The 26457-nt window shown below is 37.0% G+C and overlaps 1 protein-coding gene across 2 annotated transcripts; it reads right to left on the reverse strand.

Moving 5' to 3' along the window:
• On the reverse strand, window positions 1–26030 carry LOC149302587 (poly(rC)-binding protein 3-like). 2 transcript variants are annotated; one of them, XM_089482209.1, is made up of 12 exons: window positions 25953–26030; window positions 23266–23289; window positions 23130–23162; window positions 21958–22074; window positions 17653–17784; window positions 13054–13182; window positions 9916–10059; window positions 9023–9064; window positions 8472–8547; window positions 6825–6877; window positions 5071–5240; window positions 1–358 (listed from the first exon to the last, which is right to left on the reverse strand). In XM_089482209.1, the coding sequence occupies exons 1-12, from the start codon at window positions 26028–26030 to the stop codon at window positions 1–3; spliced, it is 1356 nt and encodes a 451-aa protein (XP_089338335.1). The 2 variants fall into 2 exon arrangements, with proteins under 2 accessions (XP_089338335.1, XP_089338334.1); XM_089482208.1 differs by having other exon boundaries at window positions 9874–10059.
• Window positions 26031–26457: the final 427 nt, after the last annotated feature.

Raw genomic sequence — 26457 nt, forward strand, 5'->3', positions numbered from 1 at the left:
TCAATATGGAGCAAACTTCTGTCGGTCAGATTTCTTAACCCCACTCGTCGATGAAATTTTGGCAGTATAAGCAGGTAAATTCCCAGTGGCCCCCGCAGTGGCCGCTGCATTTAGTGCCAGGAGTGGGACAGTTTTCATGCCAAGCAGACTGGAGACAGGAACAGCATAGTGGGTGGTCGGTAAAGTTTGTAGGTGGGGAGGGGAATTGACGTTAACCGCGGAGGCAGCAGCAGCTGCCGCCAACACAGCCATAGAGGTGGGGGTGGAGGAAGGGGTGGTAGACTGAGAGAGGTTCATGTTCAGGTCAACAGGGGTCGTGACGGAAGCAGTCTGGGTGCTCAGTTTAGCCATCTCTAAGCTGCAAACGAAGAGAGGAACAGGAACAAATAGGTTGGGATGGTCAAGCAAGGATCAATTTGGGAAGAGAAGGAATGGAAGACGGAAAGCAAACATAATAGGGTTGGGTTAGATGGATCAACAAAAGGAAGAGACATATGGAAGGTAGGGAGAGAAAGAGAGAAAAAAAAGGGGAAAATGAGGGTCAGAGGAGGAACATGTTATGTGTTAAAGAAGAGAAATAACAAAAGGGTATTTCATGATTTGATGAGGATAACATTACTAAGACTATAATGAATAATCCATTGAGCGCCTAAGGAGTGAGCACCACTTTCTGATGCGTACTCCCCTGACGATCAAAGTCTTAACATAATAGGTGCTTTTAATGTCAATGAAAGAAATAAATCTAAGAAATGCAGAGAATGATATAAGATGACAAAGCAAAACTTAAAAGAATGAAAACATATTTCCGTTGAGTTTTCCTAAGCACTGGTATGTTTGCCTTTAAGTTTTGAATTTTTAAGATAAGTCTTTCATACTGTCCCACTTTTTTCCTAACAGATGTTTTGTTAAATAACTATAATCAGGAATACAACCCATTGTATAAGAGAAAATATGAGACATATTGGTAATTTAATAAAGGCTACAAAGTATTTCATTTTTGTCAAACTAGTGTTTACTGCTTTACTTAATGCATTTCCCATACTGAAACCTGAAAACATTTATAAAATCACACACTGTAAACAATTTAAGCAAACATTTTTATATTAAAGTCCAAAATTAGCTCATTAGACACACCGTATATATATTGTTCCAGCCATGAATATGAAATATTTATGGTCTAATCCTCAAATTTCCATACCTGGATAAAGCGTTCATTACTATTATGGAAGTTTTTATTACACCATAATTGATAGATAATCAAGCAATTTATCGATGACACTTTTAATATATCCATTTAATTTTTAGATTTACCTTCTGAGCTAGGGGATAATAAATAAGATTGTTATATGATTTAAGAATCACTTTCTTCTTTTGATTGCTGACAACAAATGAATGAAATAATCTCTTGAGGTCCATTGGTTAACCCATGGTCTTGTTCTGCATAATACTATTATTTTATTTATATATCAACCCTGTATTGCATGCAGACGTCTGATTTGTGCAAAGCACAGTACTTACTTACTGACATGGCCTTGGCTTTAACACAGTACACTGAAACTAAGTTAGCCATGGAATACTGTCTCAAAAGTAGTTCTAGTACCTAATTTTCCTAACTAGCTTTGATGGACCATTTCAGATTATTCTTTTCAGCAATATTGTGCTACAAAGTATAATATTGGGTACATTAAGGCCATTTCAATGTGCTAAGACAGAGTAAGCCAAATGCTAATTTCCAGCTGCTGTAAAACCACAACTTGCATTAGATACTGTATAAGAACTATGAAATATTTAAAATTCCCTGTACCCCCCAGCTAGTTGTCGTGATAAACTCACCTCTAGTCAGCTCCAGCACAGGCTTGGAGAAGTGTGCAAGCAGCTAGGATTTCAATGAGGACATGTGCTTGCTACTGACTGGCTGCTTCAATCAGCCAATTAGTGGCAAGAATCATCAGACTACAGAGGAGGAGGGCCTCTGCAGGGCTGAGGGTTCTACCATGCCATACTCACTCCTCGGGGAGGGGGGGTGCACACTGTATTGAAGTGGTTGGGTTCATCTGATTTTTGTTAATTGAAAAAAGTTATAAAAATGTTTCAAAATTTGTTATCCTACAAAGATAACTTAACGAAGAAAAGAGTTGGGTGGATACCGTTTTTAAGCTTTTAATATAATGGAATGTTTTATGTAAAATATATTTTATATATCTTAGTGTCTATTATTTATATAAGAAATGTGTTATATCTGTATTTTCTTGAATATAAGCACCCTTTTGCACAAAAAACCCCAAACATAAATAATGTAAAACCTAGATTTAGAAACTTAACAAACTTACTGTAAATCAGAGTTTTTCAAGGGCCTCAAATGAGCCTGGATTACTGTGTATTTTTCCCAGAAAATTAAATTCTTTTTTAATTGAGATAGCTGTGCTTAAACTGGGATATCTAAAAACAGCGGCCTGTTTGCAGAACTTCAGTCAGTTTTCAACATCACTGCAATAAATCATATTTTGGTATCCAAATTGTCTACATTGTTTATACCCAGGGTATTATAATACAATGCAGCTTATAATCATTTTTTATTTGATACCAAACTACAGTCTCAAAAGGTCTCACAGGGCACATGACAACTCAATATTTCTCACTAGTCAATAGTGTATGAATTTGTAGGTATATATATCAAAGGTACAGAACACAGTAGGAATTGGAACACTACGAAGAAAGGCTTGCAAAGTAATTGTATTTTTTAGGTACTAAAGTATTTTGGACCATGTAAGGATGTTTTATTAATTGTCTTCAGGAGACCTTTTACACAAGGTTGAACACGTAAAAAAAAAAGCCACAATGATAATCTGCAGCCAAGGGATATTGATTAGGCAGATACAATTTCAACAACGCCTAACAGACAACAGAATAGAATGCAAGCAATTTTTGTTAAGAGGGGAGCTTTCATTAGTTACTATTTTTATGAAATCTGGATAGTTTTGAGGTCTGCTTTCAACTTGTCACATAACTCACAGATTTGCAAGTTGTAGACTCAGTCCCCACGGAAAACAACAAAGGTGATCAACTGGGTGTAACCAGATGACCAACAATCCCGAAGTAAGTTAACCAATCTCTCCCTTATTTGAAGTAGCCTGCCAGGTAGCTTATGATTTGGCACCATGTTATCATATTACATTTATTATGTATAAAAGGTCTCAAGAAAATGTACTCCCTTTTTAATGCTTGTTCCCCTATTTCTAAATTAGGGACACCTGTGTAGCAGACTGTCATCATTAAATCTAAAACTTATTGGCATACTAGGCTATCACCTAAAATGAAGAAACACTCTTAAGGTTTCTTTTTTCATATTATCCAACTTCATTAATGTGACTAGTGTTTAACTCTTATAAACAAAAGAACAGCACCATATATCAAAGAAATGTAATAAATACACTGACTTGTTATAATTAACATTACAAAAGGCTACAATATCAGTCAGAAGTTACAGCATATCCATAAATTCTGTATCGTATCCACAGGAACCCTTACATTCAAAGACCAATACTCTTGTGAGTACTTCTTACATTCTACTGAACTGTTCATTAAATATCATCTTGAAGGTAATGAAACTATAAAAAGTATCTTTGGTTATGTAACAAGGGTTTAACCTTTTCTGTATCTTCTGCTGAGAAGTTAATGTATCCCAGCATCCAATGGCCCTCCCCATTCTTTATTGCCTGTTTATTTAAGAGCTTTTTAATACTTTTTTTATACTTGGCACTGAAACAGTAAATGGGAGGATATTTGGATGAATGCCCACTGTGCCCACAGAACTTTTTTGCAAAACATAGAGTGGAGGCTGAATACAGATTAATTGTGATGTGTTATTTTAAACAATATATGGGTAGCATCATACACACCATTGAGTGTTTTGGTAACAGTCACTTTAAGGGGAGATGATCGCAATGTATACATAGATCATACTTAATCATTATTATTCTGCTGCTTTAAACAAATCTAAATTATTTTCAAGTATGATCGATTGGATTGAAAAAGAACAAGCAAGACTTGTGTATTGAACATATTTGCTCTATTCTTTTTTCATAGTACAAAATGTAGCATATTACCGGCTACCATTAATTCATCTAGTTTTGCCTTTCAGTTACAGTATTACTGGCCTTTTCTGCTTATATGAAAGCAATCATTGCAACTTATCATTAACGGTGGCTCTTAATAGCCAACAACATGATACAACATAAAACTTGGTAATAGTTTTAATAAAAAGCCCTACCCTTGATTTAATCATTGAGGTATAGAATGCTGAATTCTATTTATCTTATCCTCATTATTTTGGAAGATTCATTATTTCCATGCAAGAAGTGGAGGAAGACCACTGATTTCTATAAACCAGACACTCATTTCCTTAACAGTAAGATTGATGATGGGTGACAAGCAAACATCTTATTATTACTACCCTACATTCCCTATATCCGCACCATTAATGGCGCTGCTAAATCCAATGCCTCTGTGTCATGAGCAGATATATTTATTAACAAGTCTGGAATGTAATTTCCAGCTTGCAAATTAAATCTGTCTTGCAATCTGCTTTGCTATCATTGAATTATAGGATACAAATACATATCTCATTAGCAAGCAGCCCAGATCGGTAAATATATTATTGGCTCACAAGACAGAAAATGGTTTTAGTAAGACCTTAGTCGAAGCCAAATAATAACATGTATGATGGATGCTGCCATATCTCCTGGCTATATTATTTAATGTGGCTATACTGTATGTGTCATTTAAATTGTTTATCATACTACTTAAACTAGAATAGGTGTGGAACTATTGTGGATAAAGATGCCACGCGATCTTTATCGCTTTGGCTACCTGGCTTTATCACATATCATATTTTAAATAGATGACATAATGGTTATTTGCCGATTATGCCAAATATAGGGCCTTTCTGAGGCCACAATCAGCAGACGTCTGAAGACATTTACTCCAGTGTTTTTATATTACTACAATATATTTATTGATTGGAGGATACCCCAGTATTGTCTACTGGTAAAGCCGATTTGTTTAACTTACCTGGCATTAATGAGGTACTGAGCTAAGCTGATGTTTGCAGGGGATCCTGTGATTGTAACTTGTCTTTCCCCATTGCCTTCTGAAGCATTTGCAATCTTGATCTGTGCTCCTGACATCTGTCTGATTTCATTTATCTTACTGCCTTGTCTGCCGATAATGCAACCTATTAGCTGTAGGGAGACAATGTATTAAGATAAGTACTTCACGCGTAGGAAAGCTTTAAATAACGTAAAAAAGAAAAGATAGCCAAGTGTGAGAATCGCAGAGCAGGTCAGTCAAATCTAGGACAGCGGTGCTTCCCATAACAGAACTACCTGCTCCACAATTATTCTAGTCTATTCCAAACCAACTGCAATGTCACAGTGTGTCCAAAGTAACAAGGCATGCCCAATTAGAAAAAGGTTCATTGCTAACTAAAAGTATTTACGGACCCTGTTGGTTTCAGCCCACACTACTTAGCACTTTGTACACAAGCTGGTTTTATATTTCCAAAGCTTAAATGAGGGGCTAACAATGAAGCATGACAAAGTTTTCTCTGATCCTGAAAAGGCATTTTAATTTAAACCCCTTACCTCAATGTGCATGAGGGATGTGCTCCAGACCTTGGTTACTTGTCATAGTTTAACCTTTAACCCCCAATGACACTAAGCACATGATGGGGAAGAAGGAATCATTTTAGTAGGCCACACCCAGCTGCACTTGTTGTCCCTCCTTGGTTAACAGGAATGTAATAAAAATAGTTATTTATCATTAATTTATGCTAATATTAATCCTCCTTTTTAAAAAAAAAAAGAAAGATATTTATCAAGTTGCCTATGAGCACAAGTGAGTTGCCATTTAACTCACGTGCCCTCGCCTGCAACTAACACGATTAACAGTTGCATTTATTTACATGTACTTGCAAGCAAGTGTATATTAGTGCATATGTATGTTGCATGTTGATGAGTCTTGTCAGTTGAGTTAACCCTTAGCTTGGCTGACCAATATATATATATATATATATATATACACACACACATATTGTTATACTGTTTTCTTTTATTATTATTAAGAGTTAATGAACATGCTATTTAATGCCTTTTTTATCACAGATACTTGGTTTGGAAGTCCAACTATTTTGTCTTGTTTAATGACACCATGTTTAGGAATCACTTTTCAGGGGGTACCTTAATGTGGTAGGTGAGCTTATGTGTTTTGGTCAAAATACAGCACTAAAATGTAATGTTTATTGAAATTATGAATTTGTAGGTTTTTGGATTTTGTTCTTCCATTTTTACATTTAAGCATAGACTACAAAAGAGCCCAAATCAGGCCAGTCAACCACTGCAAAACTCTAAAAAATGTAGTTCAGACAACTACTTATTGCAACTGTAACCCAATATGAGGAGCATGAAGGCTTCAGGAATTGCCTGGGGATATTCTCGTGTTGTGTAGAGGACTCTCACAACACGAGGTTTGGTCACCCCTTGTGGCGATCGGTTTTTATATACTAATGGAGATCTTTCCTTTCTAATGGCACTAGTCAGGGGAAAAACATTTTAGAACCTAAACCCAGGATTTTATTTATTCTGCAGCATTATCAGTGTTCTTCCTTATGCTCAACATGGCTACTACACAATCTGTTGACAAAGTGTCAAAGGTGCTTCTCTAACAAGCATAGAGAAATATGACCAACCATCTGGGTGCTAGATTTGATGACTATACAAAGTTATTGGTTCTCTATTAATGCCACTGGAAAAACTAAATTCACTTACATCATTTGGAATAGTAAGTTCATGGGAACTGGTCGGTGATGTGGCATCCAATCCTACAAGTAGGAAAAAAAGAAAAGGAAGAGAAAAATTATGGTCAGAATTTGGTAAATGAGAGGTAAAGAAATAAATATTTACTTTATCACAAATGAAAATAAAATAAATGAAAGGTCAGAAACTGCAGCAAAGAAAGGTACAGAACTTACAGCAATGCAACAGAGGGTGTTAAAGTGGTCACAAGGTTTACATAGACTTATTTTTTTTTTTTTGTCTTTTTTATTAGTGCCCTTTTCCTTAAAAATATATAGGTTTCTAGATTAACTTACTATGAAGCACCAGAAACCAATGAGCTAAACAGACAAAGTCATGATTTAATATAAAATATACAAGCTGTCTGCCCTCCCTGTCTACATACAAAAAAAGTAAAGCAAAAAGTCTACTGAGTAATAACTTAAAAATGAACATTTAGGGTAACAAAAATTGTGTTTTTTTAAAAAGTGAAGGGTTAGGGCAGGATAAACAAGGAACACTAGTGTAGTTAGAAAAAAAAAGATTAGTAAAATTTCAGAGATTTTGGGAAGGAGGGCTTTTTGTAAAGGAGGATATAGATAATACTGTAAGTTGCATACATTTGTTTTGTCTATGGGAGGAAAGAAGGACAAAAAGGAGACAAGCAGTCGGATTGCTACATTTGGACAGGCATGCTACATATTGATTTCGGAAAAGCAAAAGGGGAGGACATTGAAAGCTAAAGGGCAAGCAAACACAAGGCAGAGGAGTTTTCCTTTTTTTATCACATATTATTGAGCTAATTTTGCACTATCCAATACTAAAATAAAACTTAGATTTTACGTTTTTGTTTTCAAAACCATCAGGTACTTGTTTGTTTAGAAAAAAAAAGGAATTGAAAACAGAAACATGTTTTGGTTAAAAATGACCAATATTTTATCACATTATGTGTTTTATACGTTAGCCCAATTACGTTGCTATGTCGATTCTATAACATTTCTAATTTCATATGCATGAATAGTGCGGTATGTGATAAAAAAAAAAAGATCAAAGCCTAAAGCATGTACCTAATGTTTTCAAGATGTAACATTAAATAATGGCAAGAAAGTTATTCCATATATCTATATAGGTTTTTGTTCTGATCATTTCCCAATAAGCTCAATTACATGTAATAGTAGGATGGATAAATTGTGAAAAAGTACTGTTAATTTTTTATGAAATACAACTTTTACTGTTGTGGAAAACAATTCTTTTCTACATCATCGGTTGCTGTGGGAATAATTAAAGGCTCTGTTTTCCAATAAATTCTAAAAAAAGGAACTGCTTATCTAAATGAACTGAAATGTTGATTAGTATACACTGGTACATGCTTTAGTGATATTAGTTCCGGTGTTGGAAGGAACAGTGTAAGTAAAAATATATCTAGTGTATGCTAATGGTACAAATTAAAGCGAGGCAGATTAGACAGAGAGATCAAATGGTAAACAAGGCACAAAAGAAACAGAAACAATGTGCATCATGTAAGAACAAAAAAGGAAATTTTGGTCATTGAAGGAATTTAGTAAAAGAAATTAGGTAATGACCATGGGAAAACAAAGGTGTTAAGAAGAAGGGCATTCTCAGGGGGTCATGGGTACGTACCAGGGAAACCAGGGGTGGTCTGCCCAAGGGGAGTAAAAGGGGTATGCTGCATAGCCAACTGGTGAAGCTTGGTCAACTGCAGGGCAGGATGGGAAATTAGAACTAACCAATCAAATGTAATTATTTCAGAGTACAGAAAACCATCTATCGTTCAAAAACAAAACAATAAAACCGGATTATTCAAATTAACAGAAAAACGAGGATTCTTCATTCTTTTGTAAGCTATCATACAGACAATAAAACAATTAGAAAAAAAAAATGCATATTTATCTGTTATTTCATGTAATGGCTACTGTTAATGTTATCATACAAATATATACTAAGGAAACTGAAAAATGCATGCAAAATTAATAGGTAATCTAAGTAAAAGACAGGTATTACATTTTATATTTGTATCTGAGACGTTGTACTTTCTAGCTAGAATGTTCTAGAATCTAGAATGTTTAATACATTCTACGCGGATCACCAAAGGGAGTTGTTGTAGAAAGTACGTACTGCCCAGTACAAATACTAGGTTTAGGTTGCATATAATTAGCATACGCTGGACTCACGTCTGGATGTGGAATTGCATACTGCCCTTGAATTGCAAATGCCTGAAAAACAACAAGTAAATAAAATAAAAGTTACACTAGAGTTTTAGTATGTCTGACAATGATGGTGAATAAACTGCAACAGAAATATATATATTTGGTGACGGATACCGATTGATGATATTTTTCCCAAGATATTTGCTAGAAGGCTCAAGCTAAACCCGTGATTACTTCCAAAACTTACACTGAACACAAATAATAACATCAAACTGATTTTGGGTTACTAACACCGAACAAACAGGACTTTCTCTCTTAATTATTCATGACATAATGAATAAAGTAAAAGAAGAGAACTCAGAATACGATAGGAGAAGTGCATAGATATTTTTTTGATACTCTATTTACTGTATCTCCATGAGGCTCAACATGCAAATTGTTGATAAGGGATGGTTACGAGAAACTAGCAGAGTATTTTCCCGCCAAAATCAATGGCAGCGCAAAATTAGCATGCGTGCTATGGAAATCTTGCGCAAGCCAGGGTTGGATGTAGATGAATACCTTGCGCTTGTGCACTACAAGGAAAATCAGCTGGAGGACTGGGAAGCACCCCAAAATGTATAGATGGGATTTCAATAAATCCATCTATGCATTCATATGCTAAACAAAGACACAATTACAAGGTAACAGTGGAGTGTATTATTTAATCACTTGTCTGTGTTTCTTATCGGTGCACATAACACATATGATATAGAAAAGGAGGGATGACACCGATGAGTTGGTATTGTGGTGATCCTTGCTACATGCAATACAGTAGATGGGAGGTAGGATTGTATCTACTATATATTGTTACCAGGTGATGTCTACAAAACCACATATATTTTTATACTATACCAGGATAAAGAAAGTAAACTAACAGGTGCTGGTTGAGGTTGGGCCAGGACGGTGTGATTTCCAGCTGAGGCCAAAATGGTGTCCGCTCTTACCTGGCCTCCAGCAAAAATAAGAGGTCCAGAGGCAGGCTTTGGCCGATAAGGAATGGTTGCACCTTTTGGCGGTGACTGCAAACAACAAAATCAAATGCACTTAAAAATGTATAAGTTTAAGCATTCCTTATCAGTTAACACAATACATTAGAGGTTTGTAAAAAAACATATAATATTTCACCTTCCCATGTGATCTTTTTTTAATGGCCAACCCATATAAACTGCTTTAAAAGACAATATTGAAGATAGACACATTTTTTCAGAAATACATTTGAAAAAAGGTCCTAAAGTACATTCACATATTTTTTTCCTGTCAGTTTCTTATTTTTGTAATAAATTATTATACTAATTATATATCTTCACCAATTATAAAGGGACATAAATTAGAAGGCATAATAATGATAATGTAATAATGCATGCAAGTCTACAGGATTTTTTTCATTTAAAAATAATATTATAGTAGGGACACAATATAATTTCAAGTATATCAACAATTTTATGAAGTCGTATTTTTAACCCCTTAATGACAATTGCCGGTCCTGGCACGGCACGGAAAAGCATGTGCTTTACGACAATTGACGTGCCAGGACCGGCACGTCTTTAAACGGGTGCAGAAAGCGATCTACTATCGACTTTCTGCACCCAAAAAGCGTTGCTGAATGCCTCGACCTCGAGGCATTCAGCAACGCCGCGATCGGCACGAAGGGGCCATCTCTGGCCCCTCCACGGGGCGTCAACATCCGCCATACTTTGTATGGCGGCGGACGCCCGTTTTAAAAGCGTTTAGGAGGCGATCGACGATGGTGTCGCTGGAATGCCTCGATCAGGAGGCATCCAGCGACACCAAACACTAACCTTTTGATGGGCTGTGACCGCTCCGGAGAGCGGTCACAGCCGCAGCTGCCGGCAATCTTCGCCATCAAGGAAGATGGCCGCCGTCCTGTAACAGGAACCACAAATTTTAAAAGTTCGCTAGATGGTCCAGACCATCTAGAGAACTTTGGCTCCACTTGCAGGTTGAATACAGGTACTGCATTCACCATGCAAGTCAATGGAGCCCAGCTTTCTAATCACAGTGTGATTAGTAAAAATAAATTACAAAATAAAATAAAATTAATAATAATTAGAAAAAAATAGTAAAAAAACAGTAAAATGTAAAAATCATTTCCCACTGATGTCACTATCAGGGGAACCTCCAAGTTGAAAAAAAATGTTAAATTTTTTTTTTAAAAAAATAATAAAAAAAAAATATATATATATATAAAAAATATATTTTTGTGAGCAAGTCCTAAAATTAGCATATTAGCTTAAAACAATTCTCGCATGGAAAGAGTTAAAATACTGGCATATTAAATGCCCGTGGGGTGTCTACTTTTAAAAAATGTATGATTTGATGGGGTAAATTGAATGGGCCAGGTTCAACAACGTCCCAATTAACACGGGGGGAAGGATGGCCACACATCTAATTTCCAATTAGAAAAATGCACACGTACCAAATGTGGCCTTTTAGTTCCCCCCAAAAATGACACACCCATGCATGTGGGGTATCACTGCACTCAGGAGATGTTGCTGAACACATTATGGGGTGTCGTGTGACAGCGGCATATACCAGGAGCTGTAAATTCATACATAAAGTAGGTGTGTGTGGGAAAAATACACACACAAAAATATTACTGCAAACTTTGAAAAAATGCTGGTGGTAAAATATGTGCATGCAAAGAGTTAAAATACCAGCATTTAAAATACCCTGGGGTGTCTAGTTTTGAAAAATATATGGTTTTGTTGGGCACACTGAAATGGCCTGGCTCAAAGATGTACCAAATAGGGCATGGGCAGTGGATCCCAAATGCCAAAGTTCAACATTGAAAAAAGCGCATGCCCCAAATGTGGCCCTTTTGCCCCAAAACAGCCAGGCAAAATCATTCATGTGAGGTATCGCTGCGCTCAGGAGATGTTGCTGAACACATATTGGGGTGTTTTGTGATAGTGACATAAACTAGAACATTTTAATTCATACCTGAAGTAAAATGTGTATGACAAAACAAATGCAAAAAAATGACTACCATAAAGTTTGACAAAGACTGGTGGTAGATATGGTGCATGGAAAGAGTTAAAATACTAGCATTTGGAATACCCTGGGCTGTCTAGTTTTCAAAAATATATGACTTGATGGGGTAAATTGCATTGGCCGGGTTCAAAGATACCCGAAATGGCACATGGGGGGAAGAATTACCAGATTTGGAAAAAATGGCTTTGAAATAGCAAAACGCTACCTGTACTTATTGCCCCATAATGGGTAGAAAAAAGCAAAAAAACATAAAAACATTGGGTATTTCTAAACTCAGGACAAATAGTAGAATCTATTTAGCAGGTTTTTTCATTACCTTTTATAGATGAGTAAAAGATTTTTCAACTAAAAGTTAGAAACAGTCATTTTTTTCTAAATTTTTCACCATATTTTATAATTTTTTTAATAGTAAATAATATGATACAATCAAAACAATGTCATCTAAAGAAAGCCCTTCTTGTCCTGAAAAAAACAATATCTAATGTGTGTGGGTTCAGTAAACGGGAAAGAAGAAAATTACAGCTAAACACAAGCAGCGCAGAAATGTTAAAAAGGCCATTGTCACAAAGGGTACAAAAAGTAAAATCAGCCTTTGTCTCGAAGGGGTTAAAGTAATTCCGTCTCTTTAAAATAGTCTCCTCTCTTGGTTTACGGGTATATTCTTGAAGCTGAAAGATCAAAGACAGCTCTATGGCTTCATAGTAAACAGTCCCCAACAGGCATTGTCTGCCAACAAACACTCTTTTTTTGGGTTGTCATGAGTAGCATTGTGGTTATCCTCCTACCCATAAGACATTCAATGTCAGTAGTTGGCGAGCCCATCTTGTCTAGGACTCATTATGATCTCTAATTAGGTAAAACGCCTTCATCAGGCTTTGTTTTCATGGTTTGGAATTCTTATAGGTGTGACTAACCCCCCACTTTAAAACCTAAAAGGACAAATGTACATTTTACCAACAGAGAACATGTCTGAGTTGAAGTGCAGAGAATGATTGTCTCACCTCTAGCATAACTACACAAATCTGTTTCACGCACTGAATGATGGCATCAGGAGTTCCTGATATTGTTACAGCCCGCTCTGTGGAATTAGGCAGCATATCTCCTGCTACTTGAACCTGGGCTCCTGTGGACTTAAGAAAACACAAAAATAAATCTTATTAGTATAAACTAAAAATGATCATTATCAATGGGTACAGCCAAGCTCAAATCATCTCTCCCCGACTTGAACCAATTTTAGCTGCCAACACAGGTATCTAAAATGTTGCTTCTAGTAACTTAGAGAACATAAAAGACATACACTGACCCACACAGCTACACATAACCTCTAATATTAAACATGTATTTGTCACCTAAATTAAAATGATCAGTTGGTGCCTCAGTTGGTCTGATGGCACTATGTCCAATAAGTTGAGTTGTCACATTTTCCTCCCTCATCTCTCTCTCTCCAACGTTTATTGGTTTGAAAAGAGAATATTGTTGGGGGGTTTTTAAACTTGTTTCGTGTGCTAAAAAAAAACTAATATTACCTCCTAGGCTAAAATGTCTCTGTGTTAATAAGATACCAGTTGCAATGAAAGTTCCAGGGATCAGAAGAAGACAACTGCTAAGGCACTGGCAATTTGTAATAATCTAATACATTCATAATTTAGAAATAATATGTAAGACCCAGACATGAAAATAAATAACCCTGCTGGTTTATGCCTAGCAGCAATATTAATTCTTCACGCACCATTAATCCTTGTACTTGGCTTGTTATTAATTTTTATAGGATGTGACAAGAAATGCTTGTCATTTTATTGTCTTAATTTTTTTCTGGGAACATCACTAATTTGGGCTCTGTCTCACCGAATTGTATCATGACTTAGTTATAGGCTTTTAATTAAACAATAAGTTTTGGCTCGCTGCAGATGTATTTTTACTGAAAATGATAAGTTCACCTGGTTCACAGCTTCCTCCAGTGTCTTAAAATCTTTTAGTTTTCTGCACAGTAAAAACAAATTATGCCCACACAACTTAAAGGCTCATTAAATAAACTATCATTAAACAAAATATATATCTGGGCGGTTTTCATTAGTAGGTACACTAAATGCCTGACTGCTTTTTCCCGAGACAAACTCAGTCAATTGACAAAGTACAATGTTTTTGATTTGCATTCTGTCTATATACACTAACCTACTATTGCCATAAATGGGGTGGTAGTTGGAGAATTAACCATATTAATTAAGTTTTAAAATGTTTTTCTTTAACTTTTTATTTAGCTGGTTTTCAGCTTGATCACTCTTCATTTGTCAAAATCCTGTTTTTTTATTGTGGCCTTTTATTGTTGAACATAGCATTTATTTTTATAATGCAGGATAAGACTTGAAGTATTTTCTTGTCAACCTGGTACATCACTGGCCCTCCAGACCCATCAGGGTGGGGGGTCAAGAACAAAAGAGTTACTTAGTGGAGTTTTACAATATACAAATGTATGTTTCCACACTAAAATATCGAGCTGCTGCTGCTTACCAAAATTTGTTTCAATCCACTCTTAAAACCATCCAAACTTTCCAGTTTAGTCTCTTTAGCAGTGAATGAATTTTAGAGCTTAACCACCCTCACTGTATACATTTTATACTCTGTTTCAACTGTAACCACTATTCATTGAGGTGAGAGGTACTGATGTGTTCTCTGTCAATGGGGTGGGCTTTCTTTCTTTACATCACGACTTTACTACTACACCCTGGTACATTAATCTGCATGTATATACACTCACTGGCCACTTTATTAGGCACACCTTGCTAGTACAGAGTTGGACCCCCTTTTGCCTTCAGAACTGCCTTCATTCTTCGTGGCATACTTTCTACAAGGTGCTGAAAACATTTCTCAGAGATTTTGATCCATATGGACATGATGACATCACGCAGTTGCTGTAGATTTGTCGCTGCACATCCATGATGCGAATGTCCCATTTCACCACATCCCAAAGGTGCTCTATTGGATTGAGATCTGGTATGCCATTGGAGTACAGTGACCTCATTGTCATGTTCAAGAAACCAGTTTGAGATAATGTGAGCTTTGTGACATGGTGCATTATCCTGCTGGAAGTAGCTATCAGAAGATGGGTACACTGGACATGGTCAGCAACAATACTCTGGAAGGCTGTTGCGTTTATATGATGCTCAATTGGTACTAAGGGGCCCAACGTGTGCCAAGAAAATCTCCCCCACACCATTACACCACCACCGCCAGCCTTAACCATTGTTTTAAGGCAGGATGAATCCATTATTTCATGTTGTTTATGCCACTGACCCTGCCATCTGAATGTCATAGCTGGAATCGAGATTAATCAGACCATGCAACGTTCTTCCAGTCTTCCATTGTCCAATTTTGGTGAGCCTGTGTGAATTGTAGCCCCAGTTTCCTGTTCTTAGCTGACAGGAGTGGCACCCGGTGTGGTCTTCTGCTGCTGTAGCCCATCTGCTTCAAGGTTCGACGTGTTGCGCGTTCAGAGATGATATTCTGCATACCTTGGTTGTAATGAGTGGTTATTTGAATTACTGTTGCCTTTCTGTCATCTCAAATCAGTCTGCCCATTCTGCTCTGACATCAACAAGACATTTTCGTCCACACAACTGCCGCTCACTGGATATTTTCCCTTTTTCGGTTCATTCTCTGTGAACCCTAGAGATGGTTATGCGTGAAAATGCCAGTAGATCAGCAGTTTCTTAAAAACTCAGACCATCCCATCTGGCACCAACAACTATGCCACATTCAAAGTCCCTTAAATTCCCTTTCTTATGCTCGGTTTTAACTTGGGCAAGTTATATTGACTACGTCTACATGCCTAAATGTATTGAGTTGCTGCCATGTGATTGGCTGATTAACTTTTTGTGTTAGCAGCCAATTGAACAGGTGTACCTAATAAAGTGGCCAGTGAGTGTGTATATATATATATATATATATATATATATATATATTTATATTTAGTCTCACTTGTAGTTTCCAGCAATTTGGGATATTTTCGTTTCTGTGCCACTTCTAGGTCATTAAGACACATGATAAGTAACAGATGACCACTGTTTATTTAGTACATGTATAAACAAAGCATAAAGTACACTATTTCCTCAAACACAATGATGAAATTGAATCAGCCGATTCAGTCTCTTAGGAGGGTTAAAGTGATTTTTAAGGGGACTCTATCTCCTAGACATAGAATTTACACTATAAATACACCTACATCAGTGAGCCATGAATGCATGTATCAAGGCTAATTAAGAAAGCTGTGGTGAAATGATTAATTAATACATGTGTATGTAAAATTGTCATAGGCAGCAGATTTTTTCTTATGGCTATATGTTCTAGGACCTGTAGTGTTATTATAGATGAGTAGATCTCCTTTAACTAATTCAAAACAGATAATGGACATGTTGTCCATCGCGTGACTTTAGTCAGAGACTTCTATGGCCTCTTAATATACTTGATAGCTTTCAGTGGCCAATCCAACTTGAAGTTACCCTAGGGTCTCTGTCCCTTATGCCCCACAACTAAACACACTAATTATCCTAATTCCATCCAATCAACTTGTTTTCTAACTATATATAACACATGCACAGAAATAATAACATGTTTCAAATATCTTAAAAATGGCTAAGGAAACACAAAGTCAAAAAAACTTTTAACTTTTAGATGGGAAACTTATCTTAAATAATAGCAGAGTTCCCTAAGGGCTACACGAGTCTTAAAAAGCACTTTGCAAGCCACAGGGTAAAGAGGTATTTTTGGAAACATCTCTTTTCTTCTCATGAGGGCTACAAATGTTCAGTCAGTAATGTATGTTCAATGCCTTTTGACTGCTTTCTTAAAAGGATAGAGAGACTTGTGCTATTGTTTATCCCTTCAGTGGCATCTTGGTACTCAATAACTAGTGACGTTAGTGCTATGCAATTATTTGGCCTTTTAAAGTGTAAGGTTGGCCTTTACAGTAAGCTTCAAGGTATATTAAAATAATTCCACATTTCTCTGTCATGGCTGTAGGTTCCAGGACCTGTAATGTTGTTATGCCAAGATGAATAGATTTCCTTTAATTGATGAATCCAAAACAGATAATGGACATGCTGTCCATCGCATGACTGCGGTCAGAGACTTGGCCTGATAATGTCATACATACTCATATGCTACTGAGCAGACCTGTTTTGTTTCCATCTATCTTCTCTCATTGTCCAGCCCTCTCCCTAAGACAACAGTCATACCAAAGAACTCTCCAGTCTTCCCTGTATGGGAGGTTTGATGTTTGGCTTGGCCCATCTTGCTCCCCAGCTGTGCCTTACTCTCCATCTCTTTCCTGCCACTTGAAAGCCAGTCCTGCTTCTAAGTGTGGCTAGCCATCACCAACACAGGTCTCATCCCATGAAGAACAATATAATCACTGCACATATAGAGCTAAGCTGTTCTTCTGAGGGGAACATTGGATGGTAAAGTATCATTATCACCATATGTGGCCCAATAAACAGTGCTGTCCACATTGTTAACAATATATATATATAATAATACAAAAACGTGTTATATTCAAAGTGATTGCTGCTTTATGAGGTTCAGTGATTTTAATAACCAATTATTACCTCTCTGATCTCTTTAATTTTAGAACCCCCTTTCCCTATAAGAGATCCGCATTGACTTGCAGGGACAACTAGTCTCAGTGTCACCGGTGGCTTGCTCGTCACTGTGCTGTTTGTCATGGAAGCATTAATATCCTGAAATGACAAAAAGTAATACCAATTAAATGAAACTAGCATTTATTAGTTGAACATACTATTGGTACAGGAAAAAGTCAACCAGATGTAACAAAATGTGGCTTATCTTTAATTTATTTGTGCTTTCACCTTGAATGTCCTCTAAAAACAGTGGTCTTTAGTTACTAGCACAACAGATATGAGAGAAGATGTCATACATAATGCCACATAAGAGATAAAACAACCATAAACCTTCATCAATAATCCTTATTGCATAGCATATGCTGTTCATTAGTGCAGTCATTGCATGTAACTTCCGTTCATAATCAATCAATCAATAAACTGGAGTTCTACTCCATGAGGTTATACAATAACATGGTAGACATGAATAATCCACCAGTGGCCCAAACCATTTATGGCAAAACCATGGGGGTAAGGGAGGATGATTCAGACGTGAAAGTAAATTAGTTATGTTACAAATTGGTCAAAGCTTTTCCATCAAGCATTGTTTTAGTAACATAGTAACATAGTTCATAAGGTTGAAAAAAGACCAAAGTCCCTACTGTGTTGATCCAGAGGAAGGCAAAAAACCCTTATGAAGCAGATGCCAATTGCCCCATTCCAGGGGGATAATTCCTTCCCGACTCCAAATATGGCAATCAGAATAAATCCCTGGATCAACGTTCTGTCCCTATTAATCTAATATCCATAACTTGTAATATTATTGCTTTCAAGAAACACGTCCAGGCTCCTTTTGAACTCTTTTATTGAGTTTACCATTACCACTTCCTCTGGCAGAGAGTTCCATAATCTCACCGCTCTTACTGTAAAGAACCCCCGTCTGTGCTGGTGTAGAAACCTTCTTTCCTCCAGCCGTAGAGGATGTCCCCTTCTTATAGATACAGTCCTGGGTATAAATAGGCCCTGGGAGTGATCTCTGTACTGCCCCCTTATATATTTATACATAGTTATTAAGTCCCCCCAAGTCGTCTTTTTTCCAAACTAAATAACCCTAATTCTGATAATCTTTCTGGGTACTGTAGTCCTCCCATTCCCCTTATTACTCTGGTTGCCCGTCTTTGAAGCCTCACCAGCTCCACTATATCTTTCTTGTAGACTGGTGCCCAGTACTGTACACAGTATTCCATGTGTGGTCTGACTAGTGACTTGTACAGTGGTAGAATTATTTCCTTGTCGTGGGCATCTATGCCTCTTTTAATATTACACAAGCTCGGAATGTACAAATAAATTAGGCTGCTGATATATGGATTGAAGTGTGGAATGTTATTTCATTTTGTGCTCATAACAAGTTGGAAGGGCTCGTAGCAACATAACAAAGGCGTTGTTCACCGCAGCAAAGAGAGTATTAAGTTCAACTCTTGAGTCTAATTATAGCAAAGAGATAATAGCAATTTCAGCATCTATTAGCAATACACAATGCAGGCACCGTGGTTTATAGCTGACTCTATGGCACGCAGCTGTAAAAACAACTCTAATACTTCAGTCACTGATATATTGGACTGTATAATATTACTACTATGGAAAACTTTAGCTACTATTGTTCAAAAAAAGGGCATTACACCAGATTTCCTTTACAAGATTTACTGGATGCCCAATCTAAGCTTGAACTCACAACAAGAATATTGATTTTTAATTTTGTTGGATTATGTCCCTCTATAAACTTTCCAGAGAGCAGATCGCATGATACAACCTATTTGCGAGCCTTCACTCTGACTCGGAGAATGTAAACTATCATATAACTGTACAGAATCTTGACACAAACTTTATTTTTTGTTCCATTGTAGCTCTTAATTGAGTATTTTTCATCTACTGTGGAGGAACGCTATTTTAACAGAGGTTATAGTTGTAGGTATTTTCTCCTTGCTTAAGAGAGGATTAGAGGGAACCTGAAATGCAGTTAATCACATCTCTGTTTATATGTAGTCTTTTGCAGTGTGGTCAAATGCTGTTTAATGTTGCTGCTAGTTCCAATTACATAGTAGGGTAACTCTGAAAAGGCTACAATAAAGGTACATAGTAAGATACTTGGAGGCAGGTGAGTGCATTTAAATCCATCCCCAGCAGGACCGGACTAAGCAGATTCATGAACATTGGAGTCTGTGGCATACTCTTGCTCAGGGTAGCAGTTCCAGAGGAGAGTGGAGAGGGTAGATGAATGAGCAACCTCTCTCCTCATAGGACTAGATAAACCCTGTATTCAGATGATGGTAAGTGAAGGGGCAGAGAATTGGCCCTTCGCAACACCTTAGGATACATTTTACCCCAATTTTTCATAGCATAGGGGTTGGGGGTTTTTCCGGGAGGGTCAAAATATTCTCCCCACCTTTCCCCTCTGCCACTCCAATACCTCCTTACTGCCTCCTCAATGCCTAACTGTATATCATAGGAGCTCCAGTTAGTGTGTGAGTAGGCCACCACAACCCCAGTCTATAACTACAATCCCCATGAAGTTCAATATGTGCAATATGGCTGCTGAATATTATTGTAGATGCAGTCAACAAAAGTTAGTGTTTGTATTGTACACTTGGTGTAGCCCCCCCCACCAAGTCCAATCTACAGTTACCAGCTACTATTACTATGATAATCAACTAGTTGATGCTCATCATCATGGCAGTTATAGTCCAGAAAATGCAATGTAGTGTAGTCTAGCTCTATGATGCACCACATTCCAATGTATTATTAAAAAAAAAAAAAGGGAGTAAAAAAGGGAAGGCAATAAAGGCTTCAAACCAAAATAGGACACTTTGTGGCTAACATTTAATACTCATGATGTTCAGCCAACTAAACGGATGGCTGAGAATCATGAGATGTGCATTCCACAGCATCTGCAGTACCAATCCATAATGATATAAAAGCTAACATTTCCCACCTCCCCGTGATGCTTAATATACCAGACTGGGAGTCATGGGAAATGTCATGTCAACAGCTAGAATATTAACTAACCCTAGCTGCAATACATGTTTGTAATAAACTACCTTGTATCTGCAGCATGCAAACTGTGTCTCTGCCCAGGTTGGGACTCTATGCCTGTGAAGGAGCAGCTGTTAGACTGAAGGAGAGGAGACCAGCTAGAGAGAGGGGAAGACAGCAGACCAAACCACTCTGACAGCAGGGGTGTACAACATTAAATAAAAGCTTTTCTGCTGCACTCCCCTGGCTACCAGGTGTTTTTCTGCTTTATAGGTCTTGTCAACCTACTTTAAATAGCCTACTGTTTCTCACTCCCCTGCTGCTGGAGCAATTGCCCCCTTTCGCCTCTGGACCTCCATGCATATGACCCATGCCAGTGTAGGTAATTAACAAGATACTGTCCACCAAACGAATGAAATACTGTTGATGTCTGCTAGTTTTTTGTCTCATTGAAAATGTTTAATGCTATATAATACAGGTGGGCTCATAATATATAACCGCTAAAATAAAGTAGAACAGAAAAACAGACCTCGGTAAATGAAATGTATACCTTGTAAAATGTAAAACATTGACATCAATACATAATTGAATCATACAGTTACGGAGTTGAAAGTGTGCAATTATTCTTTCAATTTCAATCTGCTTTGGGACCAGTCTGCAAGGGTTTTTCCTTTTTTTCTTTGCCATTAATGTGCATTACTGGAAGCAATTGCTTCTCCCATAAGTCTACAGAAGGCAAAAAGAAAGGATCAAACAGCTTGCAAATTGACCCATTATTCCTCTTCCAGCAATGTTACAGCTAAAAGCGTTTTAAGTGAATGAAGAGTCCCCTTTTTCCATTAAACAGAACATTAGGTAATTTGTATTGAACTTTAAAACAAACACGAGAAGGCTTATCAAAAATAATATATATCTTCCCATGTATTAAGAGGGCAAAAGTCAAATCTATTACGCACAGCTCAAAAAGGCCACAGTTTCAGAATCATCATTAAATGTAGAGATCAAAATGTTTCATTAGTAAAAGAGAACGCATATAAGCCCATCTAGGGAACCTCTACTATACCGGGAGAAATACTATTGGAATTGGTATTCAAGAAGCAATTGCCCCCCCCCCAGGCAGAGGGCAATTTGGGCTACTGGATTAACTGACCATTTTGCTAGGCTTGCTTCCCAGAATGAAAATTGTCAGCCCTCCCATACACTACCTGTTTAGTATTAACAATGTCCACACATTATAAAGATGGAGTTGGAGTATATCTTTACCTCTTCAAATTTGAGTGCAATCATGGAAAATGCTTTAAATATTGCATCTGTTGGTCCTGTTATTGTTACAATTCGTTCAGGGCAGGAGCCTTCTGATATGTTGATTCGAGCGCCGCTCTGTAAAGAACAGTAAAAAAAGGTTTATAACAGTCATAATTTTTGTAAACAATAACCCATTTTAGATGGGCTTAGTGATACGATTTACCAAATATTGGTCCCCATATGCCTACCATTATGTGAATGGCGACAAAAAAATAAAATAAATATAAACACTACCGTTCAAAAGTTTGGGGTCACTTAGCAGTTTACATTGAAAACAAGGAAATTTCTAGCTGTGTAACATAATTGCAAAAGGGTTTTCTAATGATCAATTAGCTTTTTAAACATAAACTTGGATCAGTCAATTAAACCTACAATTTAAACACAGGAGTGATGATAACTGATAAAGGGCCTCTGTGTGTCTATTAAGATATTCCGTTAAATATCAGCCATTTCCAGCTACAATGCTCATTTAAAACATTAACAACGTCTACACTGGATTTCTGATTCACTTCATGTTATTTTAATGGACAAAATTTTTATTTTGTTTCAAAAACAAGGACATTTCTAAGTGACCCTTAGACAGAAACCAAGATGAATAAAAAAGATTGCTTAGCTGCGAAGACTGAAAAGGGTATTCTTTGATATTAGGAGCCACTGATGTCCTTATCCTGATTGTTCTTAGCTATAATGTGTTGGCACAATTTCCATTACTCCCTTGTTCATTTCCAAACCATTACACTTAATGCACTTATTCAGGTTTCATAATGATTTCATTTAGACTGCTAAGAACTTGAGTAAATGTATAGTAACCTGTAAATTGCACTTTGCATTTTAAAGACACTTGCTTATTCATGGCAACTTGTTTTTCAGGAAGCCTTTTCTCGTTATGACTTGGCCAGAAAATAAACATTTCTACAAATAACCTGGAATACATTTTTTCAATATGCTTTTTGTAATCAATTTACGTAATAAAGGGAGGAAGGATTTGTAATGTACTATTTCAGATAAATAGCTGATCAAAAACAACACAGGTTGTAATACTGCTTATGTCCACAAAGTGGCACTGTTTCCTCGTCTTTAGAAACCATACACAAACAAGACTAGAAAGGATAGAGAAAACATATTCTTACCTCCTCTCGCATCTTCTTAACGGTCTCACCTTTCTATTATGAAAACAAAATGACAAAATAAAGACATTTAAGAATGGCAGGGCTATGAAATGTAACAAGGGAATAGCTGAAAGTAAATTAAAGATGATGTACCAACCTTTCCAATGATGCTTCCCACCTCCTGTAACAGAGAAGAGACACATGATCAACAAAAGTAAAACAAAATCCTTAAAATTGTATTAGTAATGTCTCTACAGTAAAGAAGAAAGAACTTGTTGCTTTTAAGAATTCAACACAGAAGCTACTGGGGCTGTAGTCCAAGAAAACAAGATGGCTGTTCACAGCGACTTTAGTTTACAAACATTCATATGTATCACAAAGCTACAAATACAATAATGTTTTCTTCTTCTCATTTTGAAACTAACAGCCTATTCCCTGGTAGTATTTTTTAGATTGCAATATTATTTCTCTTTGGAAATAAAAGTGTATGACCTAATTTTCCAAACGGCAACGGATCCTTCATGATCTTAAGAGGCAGTCCTTCGTTTTGATCCAAGCCCCTCTTCTCATGATCTCTCTCTTTTCTATGAACTAATATGTTTTTGGGGGGTATTTGTATATTTATCCAGTGGTGTACATTGCTTTGCTTTGGAAATGCGGATCTGGGCAGAAATAAACTAGGGTGGCTCTGCAGACATGGCACAGTCCTCCATAGTGTAAATACGCAGGTTGGGGAGATCAATGATCTCCCTTTTAGTACAATCAACGCTGGTGCTAAAGGGAGCTTAATCGATTGGCTCTGGGTTACACGGCAGAAGGACTCCCACCCTATACATCACTGTATATATATTAGCTGCTATACATCTCGAGGTTATGATACCTGTGTGCCACCCCAGAGCAATAAAATGACGTATATTTAGACATACGTAATTAGAATCACTGCTTTATCCATTGTACGATAAACCAAGACTGACTTAAATTCAAAGAGGTATGCCTGATTTATCATGAAGTTTTTTTTCAATATTTAAGCATACACAAATTATTCTCCTTCCATTTCAGAAAATGTTTTCTCTCTACAAAGATTAACATAAAATCGGCTCAGAAATACGATGCAACCTAGAAAAATGAATTTGAATAAACTATGAATAATGAGAAGGTATGAGAAATCCTCAAAAGGCTCCAGACAGACAGTTCAATCAGTGAGCTAAACGTGTTTAGGACTACGTATCAAGCAAGATTTTACACATAAAATGATGCCGAAACAAATTCGTGTCTCCTCAAGTCTGAGTTTATAGCGATAGATGAAGAATATTTTTAATGCAAAAGTAAAGCTTCCTACAACTCCCGAGGTCTATACTAGCAAGGCACATTGAGTATAGCCTAATGTCAAGTAAGCATACATATTGTGATCTATTCACTTAAAGAACGAGTTTAACCAAGGATCTCTCCATTTGTCAGGGCTGTTGCAAGTAGAGTCATATATGATTTCAATCAGGACTCCTATCAGGAGCACAACATTGCAAAAATGTGCCATACCAAGTTATCTGCAACAAATGAATGCGTGTGGCCTGCAGTTATCTCAGAGGATTTTATTTGCCGAGTTGGACCTAGTTTGGCCAGCAAGAGTCCACAAGGTAACAAGAGAGAGCACAAGAGAGTTAAACCTTGAGCAGGATGCACTGTTCAGCAGACTATTAATTGTCGGTCCCTTCTCGGCTACTTGTTTTGACTGTGATATTGATGAAAAGAGAATAACCCTAAAAGTAATGAAAAGATGTTTCGCAGCAGTTCTTCAGTATTTTTCTTGCAAACCTTTGTCACTATATTTCTTTGTTATCTAATGATCTGTGCGTTGTATTATTGTACAGAATGTAGCGTTAATAGATCCAAAAACAATCCAAACTAGATACGCCCTCTACGGAACAATCGTCCAGTTTATAATAAGCTATGTTGGTTAAAATGACTTAGTTCACGTGTGATCATTTTGGCTGACTAGCGGCATGGTAAATACTAAGGTCCTTCCCCAAGGACAGGACACCTGCTTTGATATGCTTGTGTTTTCCGAGCACATGCCGTTTGGTAAGTGGGCATATTGAACATTCGTTTATATCAAATCGTGGAAAAGAGTGTAAAGGCTGAAATGATTCTTAATGAATCTGTCTAGTGACATGGACAACTTATGGCCACGCACATTACATATCACATAAGCCTAGTAGCAAAGTCACATTCCAGATTACCCCCACTTGAAAATCTTACTTCTAATAAACAAAATAGAAAATAGGTTATTTTCCTCTTTTTAGTCAAGTAGTAACCCCAATCTTGCTGATGCATCACCAGTTTTAATTTGCTGCCTCACTACAAGTTATTTATGCTAATCTTCTAACCTTGGCCATAAGAAACTTCTAGTAGATGGGCACCTGGGCGCCAACCAATTGATAAAAGGACACGAAAAAAGCAGAGGTGTCTCATCTTAACTTTGACCAACATGATGTTCACTTAAGCAGTGGGCATTGTTTTGCTATACATTTTGACCATTTTTATTTTAGGCTTACAATTAAGTGAAACGATATACTTTTCTTGGCTACAGAAACCTGCAAACTCACCTTAAAACTCCTGCTTTAATAAATATACTGTATTTTTGTACAATTATATACGTAACACATATTGGTGATCCAGCACAGATATATCCATGGCCATGGAGAAGGCGTTGGGTGATTGTACGTTAATTATAGTATATTGTTTTATAAGTATATTGTCCATACGCGTTTTTCCGCTGTTGTGTTACTTCCGCTCTAACGAAGACATGGAAGTTTAGATAAATTCAAAGAAGTAGAAAGAACTTACCTTCCCATGCATTAATAACCGTATGGTCAGCGTGACATTGAGGCCCCCCTCCGGAGCATTTGCATCGTTTGTGTTCATTTCTGGCACTTTGTCCTCCACACTTGGCACCAGATTATCTTTTTTTCTTATTTAATCTGCGGGGACAAAACATCACAGAGACAATGAAGCAGTTTGACAAGAACAAGTGGTAACCTAATGTACTGCATAGAATAAAGGAAGGCACGCCAATAGTTTACACACGTCCACATTTGCCTTTTGCCCTGCCTCTGGAAAGTTAAATTAAATAAAAAGGCATTTTAGATGTATACTTTACAATTACGATTCTGTTCATTTCTCCTGCTGTGATTGAACGATCTGCACTATTTTCTATTCTGTCGGAGAGAACGCACTCTGGAAATATTGCAGTTACTCTGGATAAATCCATGTCAGCATGTTTCATCTTTCACAAATACCTATCAACCACCCAGACAATTCGCGGCACATCTGAGGAGCATTGTTCGGAATA

Source organism: Sceloporus occidentalis, unplaced genomic scaffold (genome assembly GCF_023333645.1).
Source record: "Sceloporus occidentalis isolate IW3139 unplaced genomic scaffold, rSceOcc1.0.p SCAF_18, whole genome shotgun sequence".
Lineage (NCBI taxonomy): Eukaryota > Metazoa > Chordata > Lepidosauria > Squamata > Phrynosomatidae > Sceloporus > Sceloporus occidentalis.

Coding starts and splice junctions, on each gene's coding strand:
- LOC149302587 (XM_089482208.1), bottom strand. CDS start 26,030: ATGAACACAAACGATGCAAATGCTCCGGAGGGGGGCCTCAATGTCACG. Junction 22,075..23,129: donor TTAAGAAGATGCGAGAGGAG/GTAAGAATATGT, acceptor TGTTCTTTACAG/AGCGGCGCTCGAATCAACAT. Junction 9,065..9,873: donor GGTATAGTATAAAAATATAT/GTGGTTTTGTAG, acceptor GTTGTTTTTCAG/GCATTTGCAATTCAAGGGCA.